The sequence below is a fragment of the Octopus bimaculoides genome, chromosome 11 (genome assembly GCF_046866305.1).
Source record: "Octopus bimaculoides isolate indiv1 chromosome 11, ASM4686630v1, whole genome shotgun sequence".
NCBI classification, from domain to species: domain Eukaryota; kingdom Metazoa; phylum Mollusca; class Cephalopoda; order Octopoda; family Octopodidae; genus Octopus; species Octopus bimaculoides.
In genome coordinates this window covers 17,358,458-17,383,369 of record NC_142938.1, presented here as the reverse complement: position 1 = coordinate 17,383,369, position 24,912 = coordinate 17,358,458, and the positions used below count along the sequence as shown (strand labels likewise).

The window sequence follows — 24,912 nt, the reverse complement described above, 5'->3', positions numbered from 1 at the left end:
ACTGCAGACTATACCAGCTTTTCCTTTATACAACTTAGTCCTCTTATCACCTGGAACCATTTCACACTTGTTATTCATTTTTCATTCTTAATACTGTCCTCTCCACCCACATTTTACATTGATTCCCTGCCTATGCCACCAAATTATCTCTTCTCCACTACCGTAAGTCTCCCTCTCCCCCCATTTGTTATATCTGCCTTACACTCTTGCAACCTACCTAACAACATGTCATCATTCTCTCTCTCTTTTACCCATCTTCTCTCTCTATCTCTCTCTCTTCTTCTGAATACCATATTATTACTATTCTACTTCTCTTCACTGCCATCCACTCCATTTTCTGCAGTCAGTCATCTTCCCCCCCCCCCCCCCCCTCCGTATGTCCCCCAGCTCATTGGTCACACCTCAGCCTCCTCCCCACCTGAAGCCTACCCTATTTCTACAGTTGTCTCTCTTCTTTATGTCCCCTACTTATCACTTCTTGACAGTTGTGTTCCATGATATTCACCCTCTCACCCATTCTCTACCTCTAGCCATCCCTCATTCTCCCATACATTCTTGCCACCTCTACCCATTCACACTTCCTGTTTTTCTGTCCCCTCCCATTTCTACTCACCTCATATCTTGAAGATTTACTCTAACACCTCAGCTCTTTCCGGCACCACCTCAGCCTCTTTCACTCTCTCTTCTGAAATGTGAGTTTCTATGAAACTCCCCTACAGCAAGAAACTTGATTTGTTCTGTCCCTTTCTTCCTCACTTTAACCTTTCATCCCATAGCATAAAGCTGCCTCCCACCTTACTGTAGCATCACTCTATTGAGAGGTCTTGTCATGGGAGTTACTTGGTGACCCTCCTTGTGCTGGTGCTATAAGAAAAAGCACCCGAAGGGCATCTAGCTGTTGAAACCATGCCAAAGCAGTCAGGAGTTCAGTGCAGTCCACGGTTTGTCAGTTCTTATCAAACCACTCAACTTATGCCAGCATGGAAAATGGACACAAAAAATGATAATGATCTCACATACACAACAGGGATCTTTCAGTTTCTATCTACCAAATCCACCCACAAGAGTTTGGTTGGCTGGAGGTTATTGTATAAGACACTCACCCTAGGTAGCATGCAGTAGGACTGAAACCAAAACGAAGGACATTTTCCTATACTACATTATTCTACATGAGCCAACAAGGAAGCCACTTTGTGGTTGTTTGACCTGCTAGAAATAAGTCAAATGTTCAAATTACACCAAACAAAATGCTTTGCAGCACTTAGCTATGACTCTTACATTCAAATCCTACTTGAGGTCTACTTTCCCTTTTATCCTTCCTATGGTCAATTAAATTTGAGCCTTGTACCTATGTTAGAAATCAACATTTAATCCACCTCTATGATTTAGTAATCCACGTCTATGATTTATTAATCAAACTATGAGTCATCAACCCACCTCTGATTCATCAACCCACCTCTGATTCGTTAATCTACCATTATGAATCAGTAATCTGCCATTATGAATCATTAATCTGCCATTATGAATCATTAATCTGCCATTATGAATCATTAATCTGCCATTATGAATCATTAATCTGCCATTATGAATCATTAATCTACTTTTATGGTTTATTAATCTACCTCTATGGTTCATTAATCTACCTTTATGGTTCATTAATACACCTCTATGGTTCATTAATACACCTTTATGGTTCATTAATACGCCTTTATTTGTTCATTAATACACTTCTATGATTTATTTATCCCACTTCTATGGTTTTATTTATCCCACTTCTATGATTCATTTAATCCATGTGTATGTTCTGTGAATCCATCTCTATGATACATTAAACAACATCTTATTTTTCTTTTTCATTTTCTTTTTGTTTCTTTTATCTTTCCTCAAAGGTTGCTGTAACGATATTTTTTTTGGGCAAAAGTGTCATTGCATTGAATTTCAAGGGACCCCAAATTGACCCAAACGCATTTGCTGGTTTATTTGAACATCAGCACGTTGACCTGATCCCGGAGAAGACCTCAGCATATTCTAGCTCGTGGGAGAGCAAGCGATTGCAATCCAACAAATATTTCTCAAAGTCTGATCAGTTCAGTGGAAGTAGTGGTATTGGGAGCCGGTACACCGACGACGACCAGCACATTGGTGACAGCTCTTATGAATCGATTGGCTCCAAGGGTTCTGATGACAACCAGAGCATATGCAGTGATGGAATGCCTTCCACAACATCTGGAATATACCACTTTGGAGACAGCTTGAGTTCACTACAGCAGTCAAAGAGCTTTGACAGCGACATCTATCATAGCACACCAAACCTGTATGACGGTAAGACTCGATTTCCCCTATCCCTTTTTCATGGCTATGGTGGTCCTGAAACTATATTTTTTAATGTGTGTGTGAGAGGAGAGACTACTTTCATAATTCCATTCTGATGGAGGAGGGATGGTTTGGGGAGAAAATAAGAATCTATCAAGGAAGGCTTTATGTGGTTACTAGACCAGCTAGAAATAGCAGCCAAATCTCCCCCTATAACAGTGGTTCTCAACCAAGGTCCATATGGCCTCTGAGAGTCCATATAAGATTTTTGGGGGTCCACACAACAAAATAGTAAATTAGGGATCCACAATAGTATTTTAAGGGCCCTTGAGAAAATTTTGGTACGTATTGCAAGAAACAGCGAGATTTCTTTCTCTAACAGTTTACACTGTTCAGCCTACACAAGTTAATATGTGAAAAACAAAATAGGAATTTTAAAAGAAATAGCTATAAAGCTAGTTATTAAACATCAAATATCGATGGGAATCCACCAGAATAAAATCGTAATCAAAGGGATCCATAGATAAAAAAATGATTGAGAACTCCTACCCTACCATTTTGAAAAACAGATGTTGATTCAGGCATTCCTAGAAACACTATGTCTGTAAAAGGAAAAAGAATGTTGGATGGTCTTGTCTCAGTTGGAATATTTTCACTTTTTTACCTACTTGGGTTGACAAATATGGTTGACTTTGAAATTTTTTCAGTTTCAACAAGAATTGGTTTCACGAGGGAGGAACAAAGGAAAAAAAACAATATGTGTTGCACACACTCACACTTACACACACACACACACACACACACACACAAATAAAAAGTGTGAAAGAGAAGTGAAAAGAAAGAAAAATTCATATGATGTAGAAACCAAATGGTTTTCAGTAATTCTGTCAGAAAATAGGCTTTTTTTTATTGTTAAATGGTTTTGTTTTTTATTATTATAATGAAGTATTTATAAACTGTAATATTCAATGCAAAACCTAAAATACACAAAGAAAAAGAAAAGCAAAAGTTATATTTAGAAAGTATTGTCATAGAATAATGACAGTTTATTCAACTATTAACTTAGTACCTTTGACATATTTGATGTTGAAACAGATATATTTTACTGAGCCACCAATTAAAAGTACAGTCCAATACATAAACAGAGGCTTGGTTGTGTGATTAAGAAGTTTGTTTCACAACTATGTGGTTTTGGGTTCAGTCATACTGGGCAATGCCTTGTGCAAGTGTCTTCCACTTTAGCCCAAGGCTGACCAATTCCTTGTGAGTAACTTTGGGAGAGGGAAACTGTGCAGAAGCCCATTTTATGTGTGTGTCTTTGTGATTTTCTCTTGATGACTGTTTTGGTTTGCTTGCATACCTTATCTTAGCAGTTTGGTTAAAAGAGACTGCTAAAATAAGAGTCTGACTTAAATCTTTTGATGCCAACCTGCTTGAGACTGCTCTTTGTTCTATGGTACAAACTTCCTGGCTTAAAGTCATCTGAATTTAAACCTTCATCACAATTTCAAGTCCAAACACCAGCTTAATAATGACAGTCATTTTATTAAACCTGTGCAGAAATGATTAGATTATAAGTACTGCATCTACAACATCCCATGCATTTGCAGAAGGATTGCCTTTTCATCCTTCCAGGCTCCAGAAAATAAAGTGTCAGTCAAGTACTGATATCAGTGGTATCAACTCATCACATTGTCTCAAAATTGCTGATCTTTTGCTTAAATCAAAAGCAATTATTATCCATTTTAAAGAAAGCTAATCTAAAGTAGTGTTATGATGAAATATTTTTTTTTAATATTTACCTTTACGTACTTCTTAACATACTTTTTTGTGGATTTTTTTTTCTTATGACTGATTGCTCTTTCTGTTACCAGTTAAATAGAGACAAGACTGACAAAGTGTGTTTCTATGGCGACAGCACTGCGCAAGATATCACACCAACAACTCTTTGCATACTGTATCAATATCAGAAGCAAATCTCAACTTGTTTCACATATATCTCCATTTCTACATCAACTCCACGCCCCATCCTGCTCTTTTGCATTTTCCTTGTTTGTTTTTGTTGCTTTTGTATCAAATTTTTCCCTTCCTCTTCATCTTTTTCTTCCTCCTCCTTTTTATATCTTCTCTCTTCTTGCATTCTGCATGTCTATTTCTGCTAGTGTTTATCACCAAATTATTGTCTATCCCGACAGATACCAGAAAGTCCCCAGCTTCAGCTGACAGTGCTGACGCCATGTCCTCCAGCAGTCATTCATGCCAGTCATCTGGAAGTGTGGAGGGCTCCACCCAGCGGAAATCAATGCAGCGGGGAACATCTGTCGGCTCCAATGACCCACTGCAGTTCATCAAACCAAAATCAAACCCACTGGTAGTGACAGCCCAGAAACAAATATCACTATGTGAGAAGAACAAGGTTACTCGTCAAAGTGTTTCTTTGGATACTGAAGAAGACTGGTCCCAAGTAAGTTGGGAATGAGCACAGTGATTCCTTTCTAGAATCCTGCATCCACCTACCCACATATTTTTGTTCTCTTATTCTTTTTGTTTTTATTCTCTTATCTCTTTCAGTCATTTGACTGTGGCTATACTGGAGCACTGCTTGTGTATGTACGTGTGCATATGAGTATGTATATATATATACATACATACATACATATATATATATATATATATATATATATATATATATATATATATATATATATACATACATATACATATATATATATATATATATACACTCCCACTACACTCTCAGTGGTTGGTGTTAGGAAGGGCATCCAGCTGTAGAAACTCTGCCAAATCAGATTGGAGCCTGGTGTAGCCTTCTAGTTTCACCAGTCCTCAGTCAAATCGTCCAACCTATGCTAGCATGGAAAGCGGACGTTAAACGACGATGATGATGATGATATATATATATATATATATATATATATATATATATCATCATCATCATCATCGTCTAACGTCCGCTTTCCATGCCAGCATGGGTTGGACGATTTGACTGAGGACTGGTGAACCAGGTGGCTACACCAGGCTCCAATCTGATTTGGCAGAGTTTCTACAGCTGGATGCCCATCCTAATGCCAACCACTCCGAGAGTGTAGTGGGTGCTTTTACGTGCCACCGGCATGAAGGCCAGTCAGGCGGTACTGGCAACGGCCACGCTCAAAATGGTGTATTTTACGTGCCACCTGCACAGGAGCCAGTCCAGCGGCACTGGCAACAATCTCGCTCGAATGTCTTTACACATGCCACCGGCACAAGTGCCAGGAAGGCAACATATTATACTATGGAAGATGGTAGGGAATATAATTTTTCTATGACTAAATGGATTGGTTGCTGTTTAGTTACGTATTTTAGAGTTGGTTGTGATTTACTTATTGAATTTATTTACTGATACGGTTGTACACAGGGTAAATGTGTTTGAAAGTTGTGGTTTCTTTGGTATGTTTGTTCTCAAACAACACTTATTTTAGTGCTCTTGACACCACCGGATTGAATGGTACTGCCCAGGTGTCGAAACAATAGTGATATCAGTGGGGCAGCTGATGATGGAGGTATGTTGGATTGGTGGTATGGCTGTTTTTGTATATGTGGAATAGTATTATAGCACATCCTTTTGATAAATATCAACCCTATCATATGACTGGTACATAGTTTTATTGAATCTGGAAAGATGAAAGGCAGTGTTGACTCTGCCCTCTTCAGTATAATTTGAAACGGGAGCATAAAAGAGACGTACTTAAATTCAGCTAGATGTTTAGCCTGTTTCACTCTCATTTTCATCACTGATGTTGCTGTCTTTAATGATTATCTTCACATATTGCTTGCAGAACCTTGCTTCCTGGAAGTTTCGGAGACAGAGTAGGAAGTCTCTATCAGCACTTGAAGAGCCAGATGAGACGTCTCAGGTAACTAAACGTTCTGTGAAGACTTTCAAAGAAATGGTTGAAGACAGGTAAATATTACTTCTACTTGTTATTCATTTATTTATTTTTTATACATGACCCAGAGAAAGAATGGCAACATCCATTATCTTATCTTGGGGCTCCATGACCAAAGAGAGGAAGGATGGTAATATGGAAATTATCTTCAAACCAGAGAGCTGTCCTAAATTCTAGCAACAGAGTGGGCCATGTTAAAAACACTCAAAGGTCATCAGCCAACTGTTAATGTTAAACTAGTCTTTCACCCAAGAACATGAACTGTTCTTATAGGCTTCTGTATAGTTTCCATCTATTATATTTCACTCACAAGGCTTTGGTCAGCTCAGGTCTGTTACAAAAGACATTAGCTCAAACTGTTGTGCATTGGAATTGAGCCTGAAATAAAATGGTTGTGAAATGAACTTTGTTGTTTTTTATTTTATGTTGGTATTAATGGTAATAATCTTGCGAGAGTCAGCTTTGCCTTTTGTTCCTCTCCTGTAAATAAAATAAAGCACCAGACAAGTTTTGGGGTCTAAGGAATTGATTAACCCTTAAGCCCCTCAAGAGGGGCTTGGTTTAGTGGATTGTGGTTTGCCCCGGAAACCACAACACACTAATATTTGTTTTGTAACAATCTGACAATTTGTGAAATTGCTTCAATTTTTCTTGTTTTTATTTCATAACTCAAAATCAAAACCTCTTCAGTTGACTATCTATAAATGTGTTTACTATGCCCTTATTTCCTTGTGCACCTTTTCCCCCTCATTCTCCCTCCATCCCATGTACGAAAGCACCAAACAATTGCCACTATTTTTATTACTTTTGGTTGCTTGTTTTGAAACTACCAACTTATCAATGATTATTCAGCATACATTCCTATGTAGGTGTTTCCTTTTCTTCTTTCAATTTTGCTTTGCAGTAAGTTATTTGCGACCAGTATGTCATATGCTCAATGTGTCATATGCTGACTGATCTGTAGATTATATAATAAAAGATGAAATCCTATAAGGATTAGGCTAAGAAATGAACTGCTATAGAAAACAATATTAACATGTATTGCTACATAGCAACATAATTCTTTCAGATATTAGTGCTTTGTAATAATAGTAAGCAGTGCAAAGTACATTCAAATAATGACAGCATATGTATTGAAAAAAATTACATTTTATTTTTACTCATTAAATTTTTTGGAGGGGTTAGTATTAGATAGAGAGGGCATGTGACCTAGTGGTTCGGGTGTTGCACTCATGATTGTAAGATTATGGTTTCAATTTCTTGAAGGGGCAGCATATTGTGCTCTTGAGAAAAATACTTCATTTCATGTTACTCCACTTTACTCAGCTGTGAGTTAGCTTCAGCAGTAACTGGGAAGTTGGCCATTTGACAGACTGGCATCTTGCCCAGGTGTGGTGTGTTGCAATCTCAGTCACTTACACACCGTAGAAACTGGGTTAAGCTCTAGCCATATGAGTCCTAGGACTCTTGACCAACCTCAGTGTAAGTAAAATCAGATGTGATACAAGGCAAGCAATTTTGAGAAGCATTCATTGATATCATTGATCCCGATATTTTTTGACTGCTACATTATTTATTGACCTTGGAGGGATGAACTGCCAAGTTGACTTTGGTGAAATTTGAACAAGCACAGATGTTTGTATTTAAAATTTTGTAAAAATAATATCTGAGTCTTAATAAACATAGGCATAGACCTGGCCTTGTGGTTAAGAAGCTTACCTTGCAGCCATGTGGTTGTTGGTTCAATTCCACTGTATGGCACCGTTCAGCTGATCTTGTAAGAAAATTTGTTGGACAAAACCTGTGTGAAAGCCCTTCATGTGTGTGTGTGTGTGTGTGTGATGCTTGACAACTAGTGTTGGTTTGTTTACATTCCTGTAGCTTAGTAGGTTAACAAAAGTAACTGATAGAATAAGTAACAGACTTAAAAAATAAGCTCTGAGACCAACTTGTTCATCTAAATGTTTCAAGTTGATGCTGCAGCATGGCCACAATCCAATGATTGAAACGAGTATAAGCTAAAAGATAAAAAAAATATAAAATATATTCTTGAAGACATTGGTGTCTCTTCTATCTTCAGGCACAAATTAGTGAACCACTCCATCAGCCACTTAATAAAACTTCAATTTGTACCCAAATCTTTATCTTCCTGTTTGTGTATTTTAATTTTTATCCAATGTGAATTTGCACCTGGTGTTATTCAAGACAATTGGAAGAACATTTCTCATTGAATATTTCTACCACTCGTCTTTAATTTTTTTTATGCTTCTATATTTTCAGAGAGAAACGGAAGAGTTTTAAAAATTTTAATTCCACAGATGATGGTACAGAAAATGACAGTTTGCCTGCCAGTGATGTAAGTGCTCATACATACATACAACACACAACATTCACACAACTTAACATACAGACATACACAGCATAACATGCAGACACACACAACATCCCATACAGACACACACAACATCCCATACAGGCACACGCAACATACCATACAGACACACGCAACATACCATACAGACACACACAACATCCCATACAGACACACGCAACATACCATACAGACACACCCAACATACCATACAGACACACACAACATACCATACAGACACACACAACATACCATACAGACACACGCAACATCCCATACAGGCACACGCAACATACCATACAGACACACGCAACATACCATACAGACACACGCAACATCCCATACAGACACACGCAACATACCATACAGACACACGCAACATACCATACAGACACACGCAACATACCTTACAGACACACGCAACATACCATACAGACACACGCAACATACCATACAGACACATGCAACATCCCATGCAGACACACCCAACATACCATACAGACACACGCAACATCCCATACAGACACATGCAACATCCCATACAGACACAAGCAACATCCCACACAGACACAAGCAACATCCCACACAGACACACGCAACATCCCATACAGACACACGCAACATCCCATACAGACACACGCAACATACCATACAGACACACGCAACATCCCATACAGACACACGCAACATCCCATACAGACACACGCAACATCCCATACAGACACACGCAACATACCATACAGACACACGCAACATACCATACAGACACACGCAACATCCTATACAGACACACGCAACATACCATACAGACACACCCAACATACCATACAGACACACGCAACATCCCATACAGACACACGCAACATACCATACAGACACACACAACATCCTATACAGACACACGCAACATACCATACAGACACACGCAACATACCATACAGACACACGCAACATCCCATACAGACACACGCAACATACCATACAGACACACGCAACATCCCATACAGACACACGCAACATACCATACAGACACACGCAACATCCCATACAGACACACGCAACATACCATACAGACACACGCAACATCCCATACAGACACACGCAACACCCCATACAGACACACGCAACATACCATACAGACACACGCAACATACCATACAGACACACGCAACATCCCAAACAGACACACGCAACATCCCATACAGACACACGCAACATCCCATACAGACACACGCAACATCCCATACAGACACACGCAACATCCCATACAGACACACGCAACATCCCATACAGACACACGCAACATCCCATACAGACACACGCAACATACCATACAGACACACGCAACATCCCATACAGACACACGCAACATCCCATACAGACACACGCAACATACCATACAGACACACGCAACATACCATACAGACACACGCAACATCCCATACAGACACACGCAACATCCCATACAGACACACGCAACATCCCATACAGACACACGCAACATCCCATACAGACACACGCAACATCCCATACAGACACACGCAACATCCCATACAGACACACGCAACATCCCATACAGACACACGCAACATCCCATACAGACACACGCAACATCCCATACAGACACACGCAACATACCATACAGACACACGCAACATCCCATACAGACACACGCAACATCCCATACAGACACACGCAACATCCCATACAGACACACGCAACATCCCATACAGACACACGCAACATCCCATACAGACACACGCAACATCCCATACAGACACACGCAACATCCCATACAGACACACGCAACATCCCATACAGACACACGCAACATCCCATACAGACACACGCAACATCCCATACAGACACAAGCAACATACCATACAGACACACGCAACATCCCATACAGACACACGCAACATCCCATACAGACACACGCAACATCCCATACAGACACACGCAACATACCATACAGACACACGCAACATCCCATACAGACACACGCAACATACCATAGAGACACACGCAACATCCCAAACAGACACACGCAACATACCATACAGACACACGCAACATACCATACAGACACACGCAACATACCATACAGACACACGCAACATCCCATACAGACACACGCAACATCCCATACAGACACACGCAACATCCCATACAGACACACGCAACATACCATACAGACACACGCAACATACCATACAGACACACGCAACATACCATACAGACACACGCAACATCCCATACAGACACACGCAACATCCCACACAGACACACGCAACATCCCATACAGACACACGCAACATACCATACAGACACACGCAACATCCCATACAGACACACGCAACATACCATACAGACACACGCAACATCCCATACAGACACACGCAACATCCCAAACAGACACACGCAACATCCCATACAGACACACGCAACATCCCATACAGACACACGCAACATCCCATACAGACACACGCAACATACCATACAGACACACGCAACATCCCATACAGACACACGCAACACCCCAAACAGACACACGCAACATCCCATACAGACACACGCAACATCCCATACAGACACACGCAACATCCCATACAGACACACGCAACATACCATACAGACACACGCAACATCCCATACAGACACACGCAACATCCCATACAGACACACGCAACATCCCATACAGACACACGCAACATCCCATACAGACACACGCAACATACCATACAGACACACGCAACATCCCATACAGACACACGCAACATCCCATACAGACACACGCAACATACCATACAGACACACGCAACATACCATACAGACACACGCAACATCCCATACAGACACATGCAACATACCATGCAGACACACGCAACATACCATGCAGACACACACAACATACCATACAGACACACGCAACATACCATACAGACACACGCAACATCCCATACAGACACACGCAACATACCATACAGACACAAGCAACATACCATACAGACACACGCAACATCCCATACAGACACACGCAACATCCCATACAGACACACGCAACATCCCATACAGACACACGCAACATCCCATACAGACACACGCAACATCCCATACAGACACACGCAACATCCCATACAGGCACACGCAACATACCATACAGACACACGCAACATACCATACAGACACACGCAACATACCATACAGACACACGCAACATCCCATACAGACACACGCAACATCCCATACAGACACACGCAACATACCATACAGACACACGCAACATACCATACAGACACAAGCAACATACCATACAGACACAAGCAACATACCATACAGACACACACAACATCCCATACAGGCACACGCAACATACCATACAGACACACGCAACATACCATACAGACACACGCAACATACCATACAGACACACGCAACATCCCATACAGACACACGCAACATCCCATACAGACACACGCAACATACCATACAGACACACGCAACATCCCATACAGACACACGCAACATACCATACAGACACACGCAACATACCATACAGACACACGCAACAGACCATACAGACACACGCAACATACCATACAGACACACGCAACATCCCATACAGACACACGCAACATCCCATACAGACACACGCAACATACCATACAGACACACGCAACATCCCATACAGACACACGCAACATACCATACAGACACACGCAACATCCCATACAGGCACACGCAACATACCATACAGACACACGCAACATACCATACAGACACACGCAACATCCCATACAGACACACGCAACATCCCATACAGACACACGCAACATCCCATACAGACACACGCAACATACCATACAGACACACGCAACATCCCATACAGGCACACGCAACATACCATACAGACACACGCAACATACCATACAGACACACGCAACATACCATGCAGACACACGCAACATCCCATACAGACACACGCAACATCCCATACAGACACACGCAACATCCCATACAGACACATGCAACATACCATACAGACACACGCAACATCCCATACAGACACACGCAACATACCATACAGACACACGCAACATCCCATACAGACACACGCAACAGACCATACAGACACACGCAACATACCATACAGACACACGCAACATCCCATACAGACACACGCAACATACCATACAGACACACGCAACATACCATACAGACACACGCAACATCCCATACAGACACACGCAACATCCCAAACAGACACACGCAACATACCATACAGACACACGCAACATACCATACAGACACACGCAACATACCATACAGACACACGCAACATCCCATACAGACACACGCAACATACCATACAGACACACGCAACATACCATACAGACACACGCAACATACCATACAGACACACGCAACATCCCATACAGACACACGCAACGTACCATACAGACACACGCAACATACCATACAGACACACGCAACATCCCATACAGACACACGCAACATCCCATACAGACACACGCAACATCCCATACAGACACACGCAACATACCATACAGACACAAGCAACATACCATACAGACACACGCAACATCCCATACAGACACACGCAACATCCCATACAGACACACGCAACATACCATACAGACACACGCAACATCCCATACAGACACACGCAACATACCATACAGACACACGCAACATACCATACAGACACACGCAACATACCATACAGACACATGCAACATCCCATGCAGACACACGCAACATACCATGCAGACACACGCAACATACCATACAGACACACGCAACATACCATACAGACACACGCAACATACCATACAGACACACGCAACATCCCATACAGACACACGCAACATACCATACAGACACAAGCAACATACCATACAGACACACGCAACATCCCATACAGACACACGCAACATACCATACAGACACACGCAACATACCATGCAGACACACGCAACATACCATGCAGACACACGCAACATCCCATACAGACACACGCAACATCCCATACAGACACACGCAACATACCATACAGACACACGCAACATCCCATACAGACACACGCAACATACCATACAGACACACGCAACATCCCATACAGACACACGCAACATACCATACAGACACACGCAACATCCCATACAGACACACGCAACATACCATACAGACACATGCAACATCCCATACAGACACACGCAACATACCATACAGACACACGCAACATCCCATACAGACACACGCAACATCCCATACAGGCACACGCAACATCCCATACAGGCACACGCAACATACCATACAGACACACGCAACATACCATACAGACACACGCAACATCCCATACAGGCACACGCAACATACCATACAGGCACACGCAACATACCATACAGACACACGCAACATCCCATACAGACACACGCAACATCCCATACAGACACACGCAACATCCCATACAGACACACGCAACATCCCATACAGACACACGCAACATCCCATACAGACACACGCAACATCCCATACAGACACACGCAACATACCATACAGGCACACGCAACATCCCATACAGACACACGCAACATCCCATACAGACACACGCAACATCCCATACAGACACACGCAACATCCCATACAGGCACACGCAACATACCATACAGGCACACGCAACATACCATACAGACACACGCAACATCCCATACAGACACACGCAACATACCATACAGACACACGCAACATACCATACAGACACACGCAACATACCATACAGACACACGCAACATCCCATACAGACACACGCAACATACCATACAGACACAAGCAACATACCATACAGACACACGCAACATCCCATACAGACACACGCAACATACCATACAGACACACGCAACATACCATGCAGACACACGCAACATACCATGCAGACACACGCAACATCCCATGCAGACACACGCAACATCCCATACAGACACACGCAACATCCCATACAGACACACGCAACATCCCATACAGACACACGCAACATCCCATACAGACACACGCAACATACCATACAGACACACGCAACATCCCATACAGACACACGCAACATACCATACAGACACACGCAACATCCCATACAGACACACGCAACATACCATACAGACACACGCAACATCCCATACAGACACACGCAACATCCCATACAGGCACACGCAACATCCCATACAGGCACACGCAACATACCATACAGACACACGCAACATACCATACAGACACACGCAACATCCCATACAGGCACACGCAACATACCATACAGGCACACGCAACATACCATACAGACACACGCAACATCCCATACAGACACACGCAACATCCCATACAGACACACGCAACATCCCATACAGACACACGCAACATCCCATACAGACACACGCAACATCCCATACAGACACACGCAACATCCCATACAGACACACGCAACATACCATACAGGCACACGCAACATCCCATACAGACACACGCAACATCCCATACAGACACACGCAACATCCCATACAGACACACGCAACATCCCATACAGGCACACGCAACATACCATACAGGCACACGCAACATACCATACAGACACACGCAACATCCCATACAGACACACGCAACATCCCATACAGACACACGCAACATACCATACAGACACACGCAACATACCATACAGACACACGCAACATACCATACAGACACACGCAACATCCCATACAGACACACGCAACATACCATACAGACACACGCAACATACCATACAGACACACGCAACATCCCATACAGGCACACGCAACATCCCATACAGGCACACGCAACATACCATACAGGCACACGCAACATACCATACAGGCACACGCAACATACCATACAGGCACACGCAACATACCATACAGGCACACGCAACATCCCATACAGGCACACGCAACATCCCATACAGGCACACACAACATACCATACAGGCACACGCAACATCCCATACAGGCACACGCAACATACCATACAGGCACACGCAACATCCCATACAGACACACGCAACATCCCATACAGACACACGCAACATCCCATACAGACACACGCAACATACCATACAGGCACACGCAACATACCATACAGGCACACGCAACATCCCATACAGACACACGCAACATACCATACAGACACACGCAACATCCCATACAGACACACGCAACATCCCATACAGACACACGCAACATACCATACAGACACACGCAACATCCCATACAGACACACGCAACATCCCATACAGACACACGCAACATCCCATACAGACACACGCAACATCCCATACAGACACACGCAACATCCCATACAGACACACGCAACATCCCATACAGACACACGCAACATCCCATACAGACACACGCAACATACCATACAGGCACACGCAACATACCATACAGGCACACGCAACATACCATACAGGCACACGCAACATACCATACAGACACACGCAACATACCATACAGACACACGCAACATACCATACAGACACACGCAACATCCCATACAGACACACGCAACATACCATACAGACACACGCAACATCCCATACAGACACACGCAACATACCATACAGACACACGCAACATACCATACAGACACACGCAACATCCCATACAGACACACGCAACATCCCATACAGACACACGCAACATCCCATACAGACACACGCAACATACCATACAGACACACGCAACATACCATACAGACACACGCAACATCCCATACAGACACACGCAACATCCCATACAGACACACGCAACATACCATACAGGCACACGCAACATACCATACAGGCACACGCAACATACCATACAGACACACGCAACATACCATACAGACACACGCAACATACCATACAGACACACGCAACATACCATACAGACACACGCAAAATACCATACAGACACACGCAACATCCCATACAGACACACGCAACATCCCATACAGACACACGCAACATCCCATACAGACACACGCAACATACCATACAGACACACGCAAAATACCATACAGACACACGCAACATCCCATACAGACACACGCAACATCCCATACAGACACACGCAACATCCCATACAGACACACACAACATCCCATACAGACACATGCAAAATACCATACAGACACATGCAAAATACCATACAGGCACACGCAACATACCATACAGGCACACGCAACATCCCATACAGACACACGCAACATACCATACAGACACACGCAACATACCATACAGACACACGCAACATACCATACAGACACACGCAACATACCATACAGACACACGCAACATACCATACAGACACACGCAACATACCATACAGACACACGCAACATACCATACAGACACATGCAAAATACCATACAGGCACACGCAACATACCATACAGACACACGCAACATCCCATACAGACACACGCAACATCCCATACAGACACACGCAACATCCCATACAGACACACGCAACATACCATACAGACACACGCAACATCCCATACAGACACACACAACATACCATACAGACACATGCAAAATACCATACAGGCACACGCAACATACCATACAGACACACGCAACATACCATACAGACACACGCAAAATACCATACAGACACACGCAACATCCCATACAGACACACGCAACATCCCATACAGACACACGCAACATACCATACAGACACACGCAACATACCATACAGACACATGCAAAATACCATACAGGCACACGCAACATACCATACAGACACACGCAATATACCATACAGGCACACGCAACATACCATACAGGCACACGCAACATTCCATACAGACACACGCAACATACCATACAGACACACGCAACATCCCATACAGACACATGCAACATACCATACAGACACACGCAACATACCATACAGACACACGCAAAATACCATACAGGCACACGCAACATACCATACAGACACACGCAACATCCCATACAGACACACGCAACATCCCATACAGACACACGCAACATACCATACAGACACACGCAACATACCATACAGACACACGCAACATACCATACAGACACACGCAACATACCATACAGACACACGCAACATCCCATACAGACACACGCAACATACCATACAGGCACACGCAACATCCCATACAGACACACGCAACATCCCATACAGACACACGCAACATCCCATACAGACACACGCAACATCCCATACAGGCACACGCAACATACCATACAGGCACACGCAACATACCATACAGACACACGCAACATCCCATACAGACACACGCAACATACCATACAGACACACGCAACATACCATACAGACACACGCAACATACCATACAGACACACGCAACATCCCATACAGACACACGCAACATACCATACAGACACACGCAACATACCATACAGACACACGCAACATCCCATACAGGCACACGCAACATACCATACAGGCACACGCAACATACCATACAGGCACACGCAACATACCATAGAGGCACACGCAACATACCATACAGGCACACGCAACATACCATACAGGCACACGCAACATCCCATACAGGCACACGCAACATCCCATACAGGCACACGCAACATACCATACAGGCACACGCAACATCCCATACAGGCACACGCAACATACCATACAGGCACACGCAACATACCATACAGACACACGCAACATCCCATACAGACACACGCAACATCCCATACAGACACACGCAACATACCATACAGGCACACGCAACATACCATACAGACACACGCAACATACCATACAGACACACGCAACATCCCATACAGACACACGCAACATACCATACAGACACACGCAACATCCCATACAGACACACGCAACATCCCATACAGACACACGCAACATACCATACAGACACACGCAACATCCCATACAGACACACGCAACATCCCATACAGACACACGCAACATCCCATACAGACACACGCAACATCCCATACAGACACACGCAACATCCCATACAGACACACGCAACATCCCATACAGACACACGCAACATCCCATACAGACACACGCAACATACCATACAGGCACACGCAACATACCATACAGGCACACGCAACATACCATACAGACACACGCAACATCCCATACAGGCACACGCAACATACCATACAGGCACACGCAACATACCATACAGACACACGCAACATCCCATACAGACACACGCAACATACCATACAGACACACGCAACATACCATACAGACACACGCAACATACCATACAGACACACGCAACATCCCATACAGACACACGCAACATACCATACAGACACAAGCAACATACCATACAGACACACGCAACATCCCATACAGACACACGCAACATACCATACAGACACACGCAACATACCATGCAGACACACGCAACATACCATGCAGACACACGCAACATCCCATACAGACACACGCAACATCCCATACAGACACACGCAACATCCCATACAGACACACGCAACATCCCATACAGACACACGCAACATCCCATACAGACACACGCAACATACCATACAGACACACGCAACATCCCATACAGACACACGCAACATACCATACAGACACACGCAACATCCCATACAGACACACGCAACATACCATACAGACACACGCAACATCCCATACAGACACACGCAACATACCATACAGACACACGCAACATCCCATACAGACACACGCAACATACCATACAGACACACGCAACATCCCATACAGACACACGCAACATCCCATACAGGCACACGCAACATCCCATACAGGCACACGCAACATACCATACAGACACACGCAACATCCCATGCAGGCACACGCAACATACCATACAGGCACACGCAACATACCATACAGACACACGCAACATCCCATACAGACACACGCAACATCCCATACAGACACATGCAACATCCCATACAGACACACGCAACATCCCATACAGACACACGCAACATCCCATACAGACACACGCAACATCCCATACAGACACACGCAACATACCATACAGGCACACGCAACATCCCATACAGGCACACGCAACATCCCATACAGACACACGCAACATCCCATACAGACACACGCAACATCCCATACAGGCACACGCAACATACCATACAGGCACACGCAACATACCATACAGACACACGCAACATCCCATACAGACACACGCAACATACCATACAGACACACGCAACATACCATACAGACACACGCAACATACCATACAGACACACGCAACATCCCATACAGACACACGCAACATACCATACAGACACACGCAACATCCCATACAGGCACACGCAACATACCATACAGGCACACGCAACATACCATACAGGCACACGCAACATACCATACAGGCACACGCAACATACCATACAGGCACACGCAACATACCATACAGGCACACGCAACATCCCATACAGGCACACGCAACATCCCATACAGGCACACGCAACATACCATACAGGCACACGCAACATCCCATACAGGCACACGCAACATACCATACAGGCACACGCAACATACCATACAGACACACGCAACATCCCATACAGACACACGCAACATCCCATACAGGCACACGCAACATACCATACAGGCACACGCAACATACCATACAGGCACACGCAACATACCATACAGACACACGCAACATCCCATACAGACACACGCAACATACCATACAGACACACGCAACATCCCATACAGACACACGCAACATCCCATACAGACACACGCAACATCCCATACAGACACACGCAACATCCCATACAGACACACGCAACATCCCATACAGACACACGCAACATCCCATACAGACACACGCAACATCCCATACAGACACACGCAACATCCCATACAGACACACGCAACATACCATACAGGCACACGCAACATACCATACAGGCACACGCAACATACCATACAGACACACGCAACATACCATACAGACACACGCAACATACCATACAGACACACGCAACATACCATACAGACACACGCAACATCCCATACAGACACACGCAACATCCCATACAGACACACGCAACATCCCATACAGACACACGCAACATACCATACAGACACACGCAACATACCATACAGACACACGCAACATCCCATACAGACACACGCAACATACCATACAGACACACGCAACATACCATACAGACACACGCAACATACCATACAGACACACGCAACATCCCATACAGACACACGCAACATCCCATACAGACACACGCAACATACCATACAGGCACACGCAACATACCATACAGGCACACGCAACATACCATACAGACACACGCAACATACCATACAGACACACGCAACATACCATACAGACACACGCAAAATACCATACAGACACACGCAACATCCCATACAGACACACGCAACATCCCATACAGACACACGCAACATCCCATACAGACACACGCAACATACCATACAGACACACGCAAAATACCATACAGACACACGCAACATCCCATACAGACACACGCAACATCCCATACAGACACACGCAACATCCCATACAGACACACACAACATCCCATACAGACACATGCAAAATACCATACAGGCACACGCAACATACCATACAGGCACACGCAACATACCATACAGGCACACGCAACATCCCATACAGACACACGCAACATACCATACAGACACACGCAACATACCATACAGACACACGCAACATACCATACAGACACACGCAACATACCATACAGACACATGCAAAATACCATACAGGCACACGCAACATACCATACAGACACACGCAACATCCCATACAGACACACGCAACATCCCATACAGACACACGCAACATCCCATACAGACACACGCAACATACCATACAGACACACGCAACATCCCATACAGACACACACAACATACCATACAGACACATGCAAAATACCATACAGGCACACGCAACATACCATACAGACACACGCAACATACCATACAGACACACGCAAAATACCATACAGACACACGCAACATCCCATACAGACACACGCAACATCCCATACAGACACACGCAACATACCATACAGACACACACAACATACCATACAGACACATGCAAAATACCATACAGGCACACGCAACATACCATACAGACACACGCAACATACCATACAGGCACACGCAACATACCATACAGGCACACGCAACATTCCATACAGACACACGCAACATACCATACAGACACACGCAACATCCCATACAGACACACGCAACATACCATACAGACACACGCAACATACCATACAGACACATGCAAAATACCATACAGGCACACGCAACATACCATACAGACACACGCAACATCCCATACAGACACACGCAACATCCCATACAGACACACGCAACATACCATACAGACACACGCAACATACCATACAGACACACGCAACATACCATACACACACACGCAACATACCATACAGACACACGCAACATCCCATACAGACACACGCAACATACCATACAGGCACACGCAACATCCCATACAGACACACGCAACATCCCATACAGACACACGCAACATCCCATACAGACACACGCAACATCCCATACAGGCACACGCAACATACCATACAGGCACACGCAACATACCATACAGACACACGCAACATCCCATACAGACACACGCAACATACCATACAGACACACGCAACATCCCATACAGGCACACGCAACATACCATACAGGCACACGCAACATACCATACAGGCACACGCAACATACCATATAGGCACACGCAACATACCATACAGGCACACGCAACATACCATACAGGCACACGCAACATCCCATACAGGCACACGCAACATCCCATACAGGCACACGCAACATACCATACAGGCACACGCAACATCCCATACAGGCACACGCAACATACCATACAGGCACACGCAACATACCATACAGACACACGCAACATCCCATACAGACACACGCAACATCCCATACAGACACACGCAACATACCATACAGGCACACGCAACATACCATACAGACACACGCAACATACCATACAGACACACGCAACATCCCATACAGACACACGCAACATACCATACAGACACACGCAACATCCCATACAGACACACGCAACATCCCATACAGACACACGCAACATACCATACAGACACACGCAACATCCCATACAGACACACGCAACATCCCATACAGACACACGCAACATCCCATACAGACACACGCAACATCCCATACAGACACACGCAACATCCCATACAGACACACGCAACATCCCATACAGACACACGCAACATCCCATACAGACACACGCAACATCCCATACAGACACACGCAACATACCATACAGGCACACGCAACATACCATACAGGCACACGCAACATACCATACAGACACACGCAACATACCATACAGACACACGCAACATACCATACAGACACACGCAACATACCATACAGACACACGCAACATCCCATACAGACACACGCAACATACCATACAGACACACGCAACATCCCATACAGACACACGCAACATACCATACAGACACACGCAACATACCATACAGACACACGCAACATCCCATACAGACACACGCAACATACCATACAGACACACGCAACATACCATACAGACACACGCAACATCCCATACAGACACACGCAACATACCATACAGACACACGCAACATACCATACAGACACACGCAACATCCCATACAGACACACGCAACATCCCATACAGACACACGCAACATACCATACAGGCACACGCAAAATACCATACAGGCACACGCAACATACCATACAGACACACGCAACATACCATACAGACACACGCAACATACCATACAGACACACGCAACATACCATACAGACACACGCAAAATACCATACAGACACACGCAACATCCCATACAGACACACGCAACATCCCATACAGACACACGCAACATCCCATACAGACACACGCAACATACCATACAGACACACGCAAAATACCATACAGACACACGCAACATCCCATACAGACACACGCAACATCCCATACAGACACACGCAACATCCCATACAGACACACGCAAAATACCATACAGGCACACGCAACATACCATACAGGCACACGCAACATACCATACAGGCACACGCAACATCCCATACAGACACACGCAACATACCATACAGACACACGCAACATACCATACAGACACACGCAACATACCATACAGACACATGCAAAATACCATACAGGCACACGCAACATACCATACAGACACACGCAACATCCCATACAGACACACGCAACATCCCATACAGACACACGCAACATACCATACAGACACACGCAACATACCATACAGACACACGCAACATCCCATACAGACACACACAACATACCATACAGACACATGCAAAATACCATACAGGCACACGCAACATACCATACAGACACACGCAAAATACCATACAGACACACGCAACATCCCATACAGACACACGCAACATCCCATACAGACACACGCAACATACCATACAGACACACACAACATACCATACAGACACATGCAAAATACCATACAGGCACACGCAACATACCATACAGACACACGCAATATACCATACAGGCACACGCAACATACCATACAGGCACACGCAACATTCCATACAGACACACGCAACATACCATACAGACACACGCAACATCCCATACAGACACACGCAACATACCATACAGACACACGCAACATACCATACAGACACATGCAAAATACCATACAGGCACACGCAACATACCATACAGACACACGCAACATCCCATACAGACACACGCAACATCCCATACAGACACACGCAACATACCATACAGACACACGCAACATACCATACAGACACACGCAACATACCATACAGACACACGCAACATACCATACAGATTCACGCAACATACCATACAGATACACGCAACATCCCATACAGACATGCAACACAGCATACAGGTGCACGCAATATAACAGACACATGCCATGCAGCACACATGCACATGCTACGTAGCCTACAGACATACAATACTCACAACATACGCACAATAAACTTTTTTTCATTATCATGGGGTCTTAGATTCACTTTCACAGCATGGCCTCTCGAGAAAGTGTCTT

The 24,912-nt window shown here is 44.3% G+C and overlaps 1 protein-coding gene across 24 annotated transcripts in view; it reads left to right on the top strand.

The window, feature by feature from the left end:
- Positions 1-24,912, top strand: part of LOC106881609 (uncharacterized) — a 254,873-nt gene that overhangs the window by 164,821 nt on the left and 65,140 nt on the right. For all 24 annotated transcript variants that reach the window (XM_089359568.1, XM_089359569.1, XM_089359566.1 and 21 more), the window contains 4 exons: positions 1,890-2,322; positions 4,509-4,777; positions 6,153-6,277; positions 8,544-8,619. In XM_089359568.1, the coding sequence (XP_089215694.1) occupies positions 1,890-2,322; positions 4,509-4,777; positions 6,153-6,277; positions 8,544-8,619 (903 nt within the window). The remainder of the gene's footprint in view (positions 1-1,889; positions 2,323-4,508; positions 4,778-6,152; positions 6,278-8,543; positions 8,620-24,912) is intronic.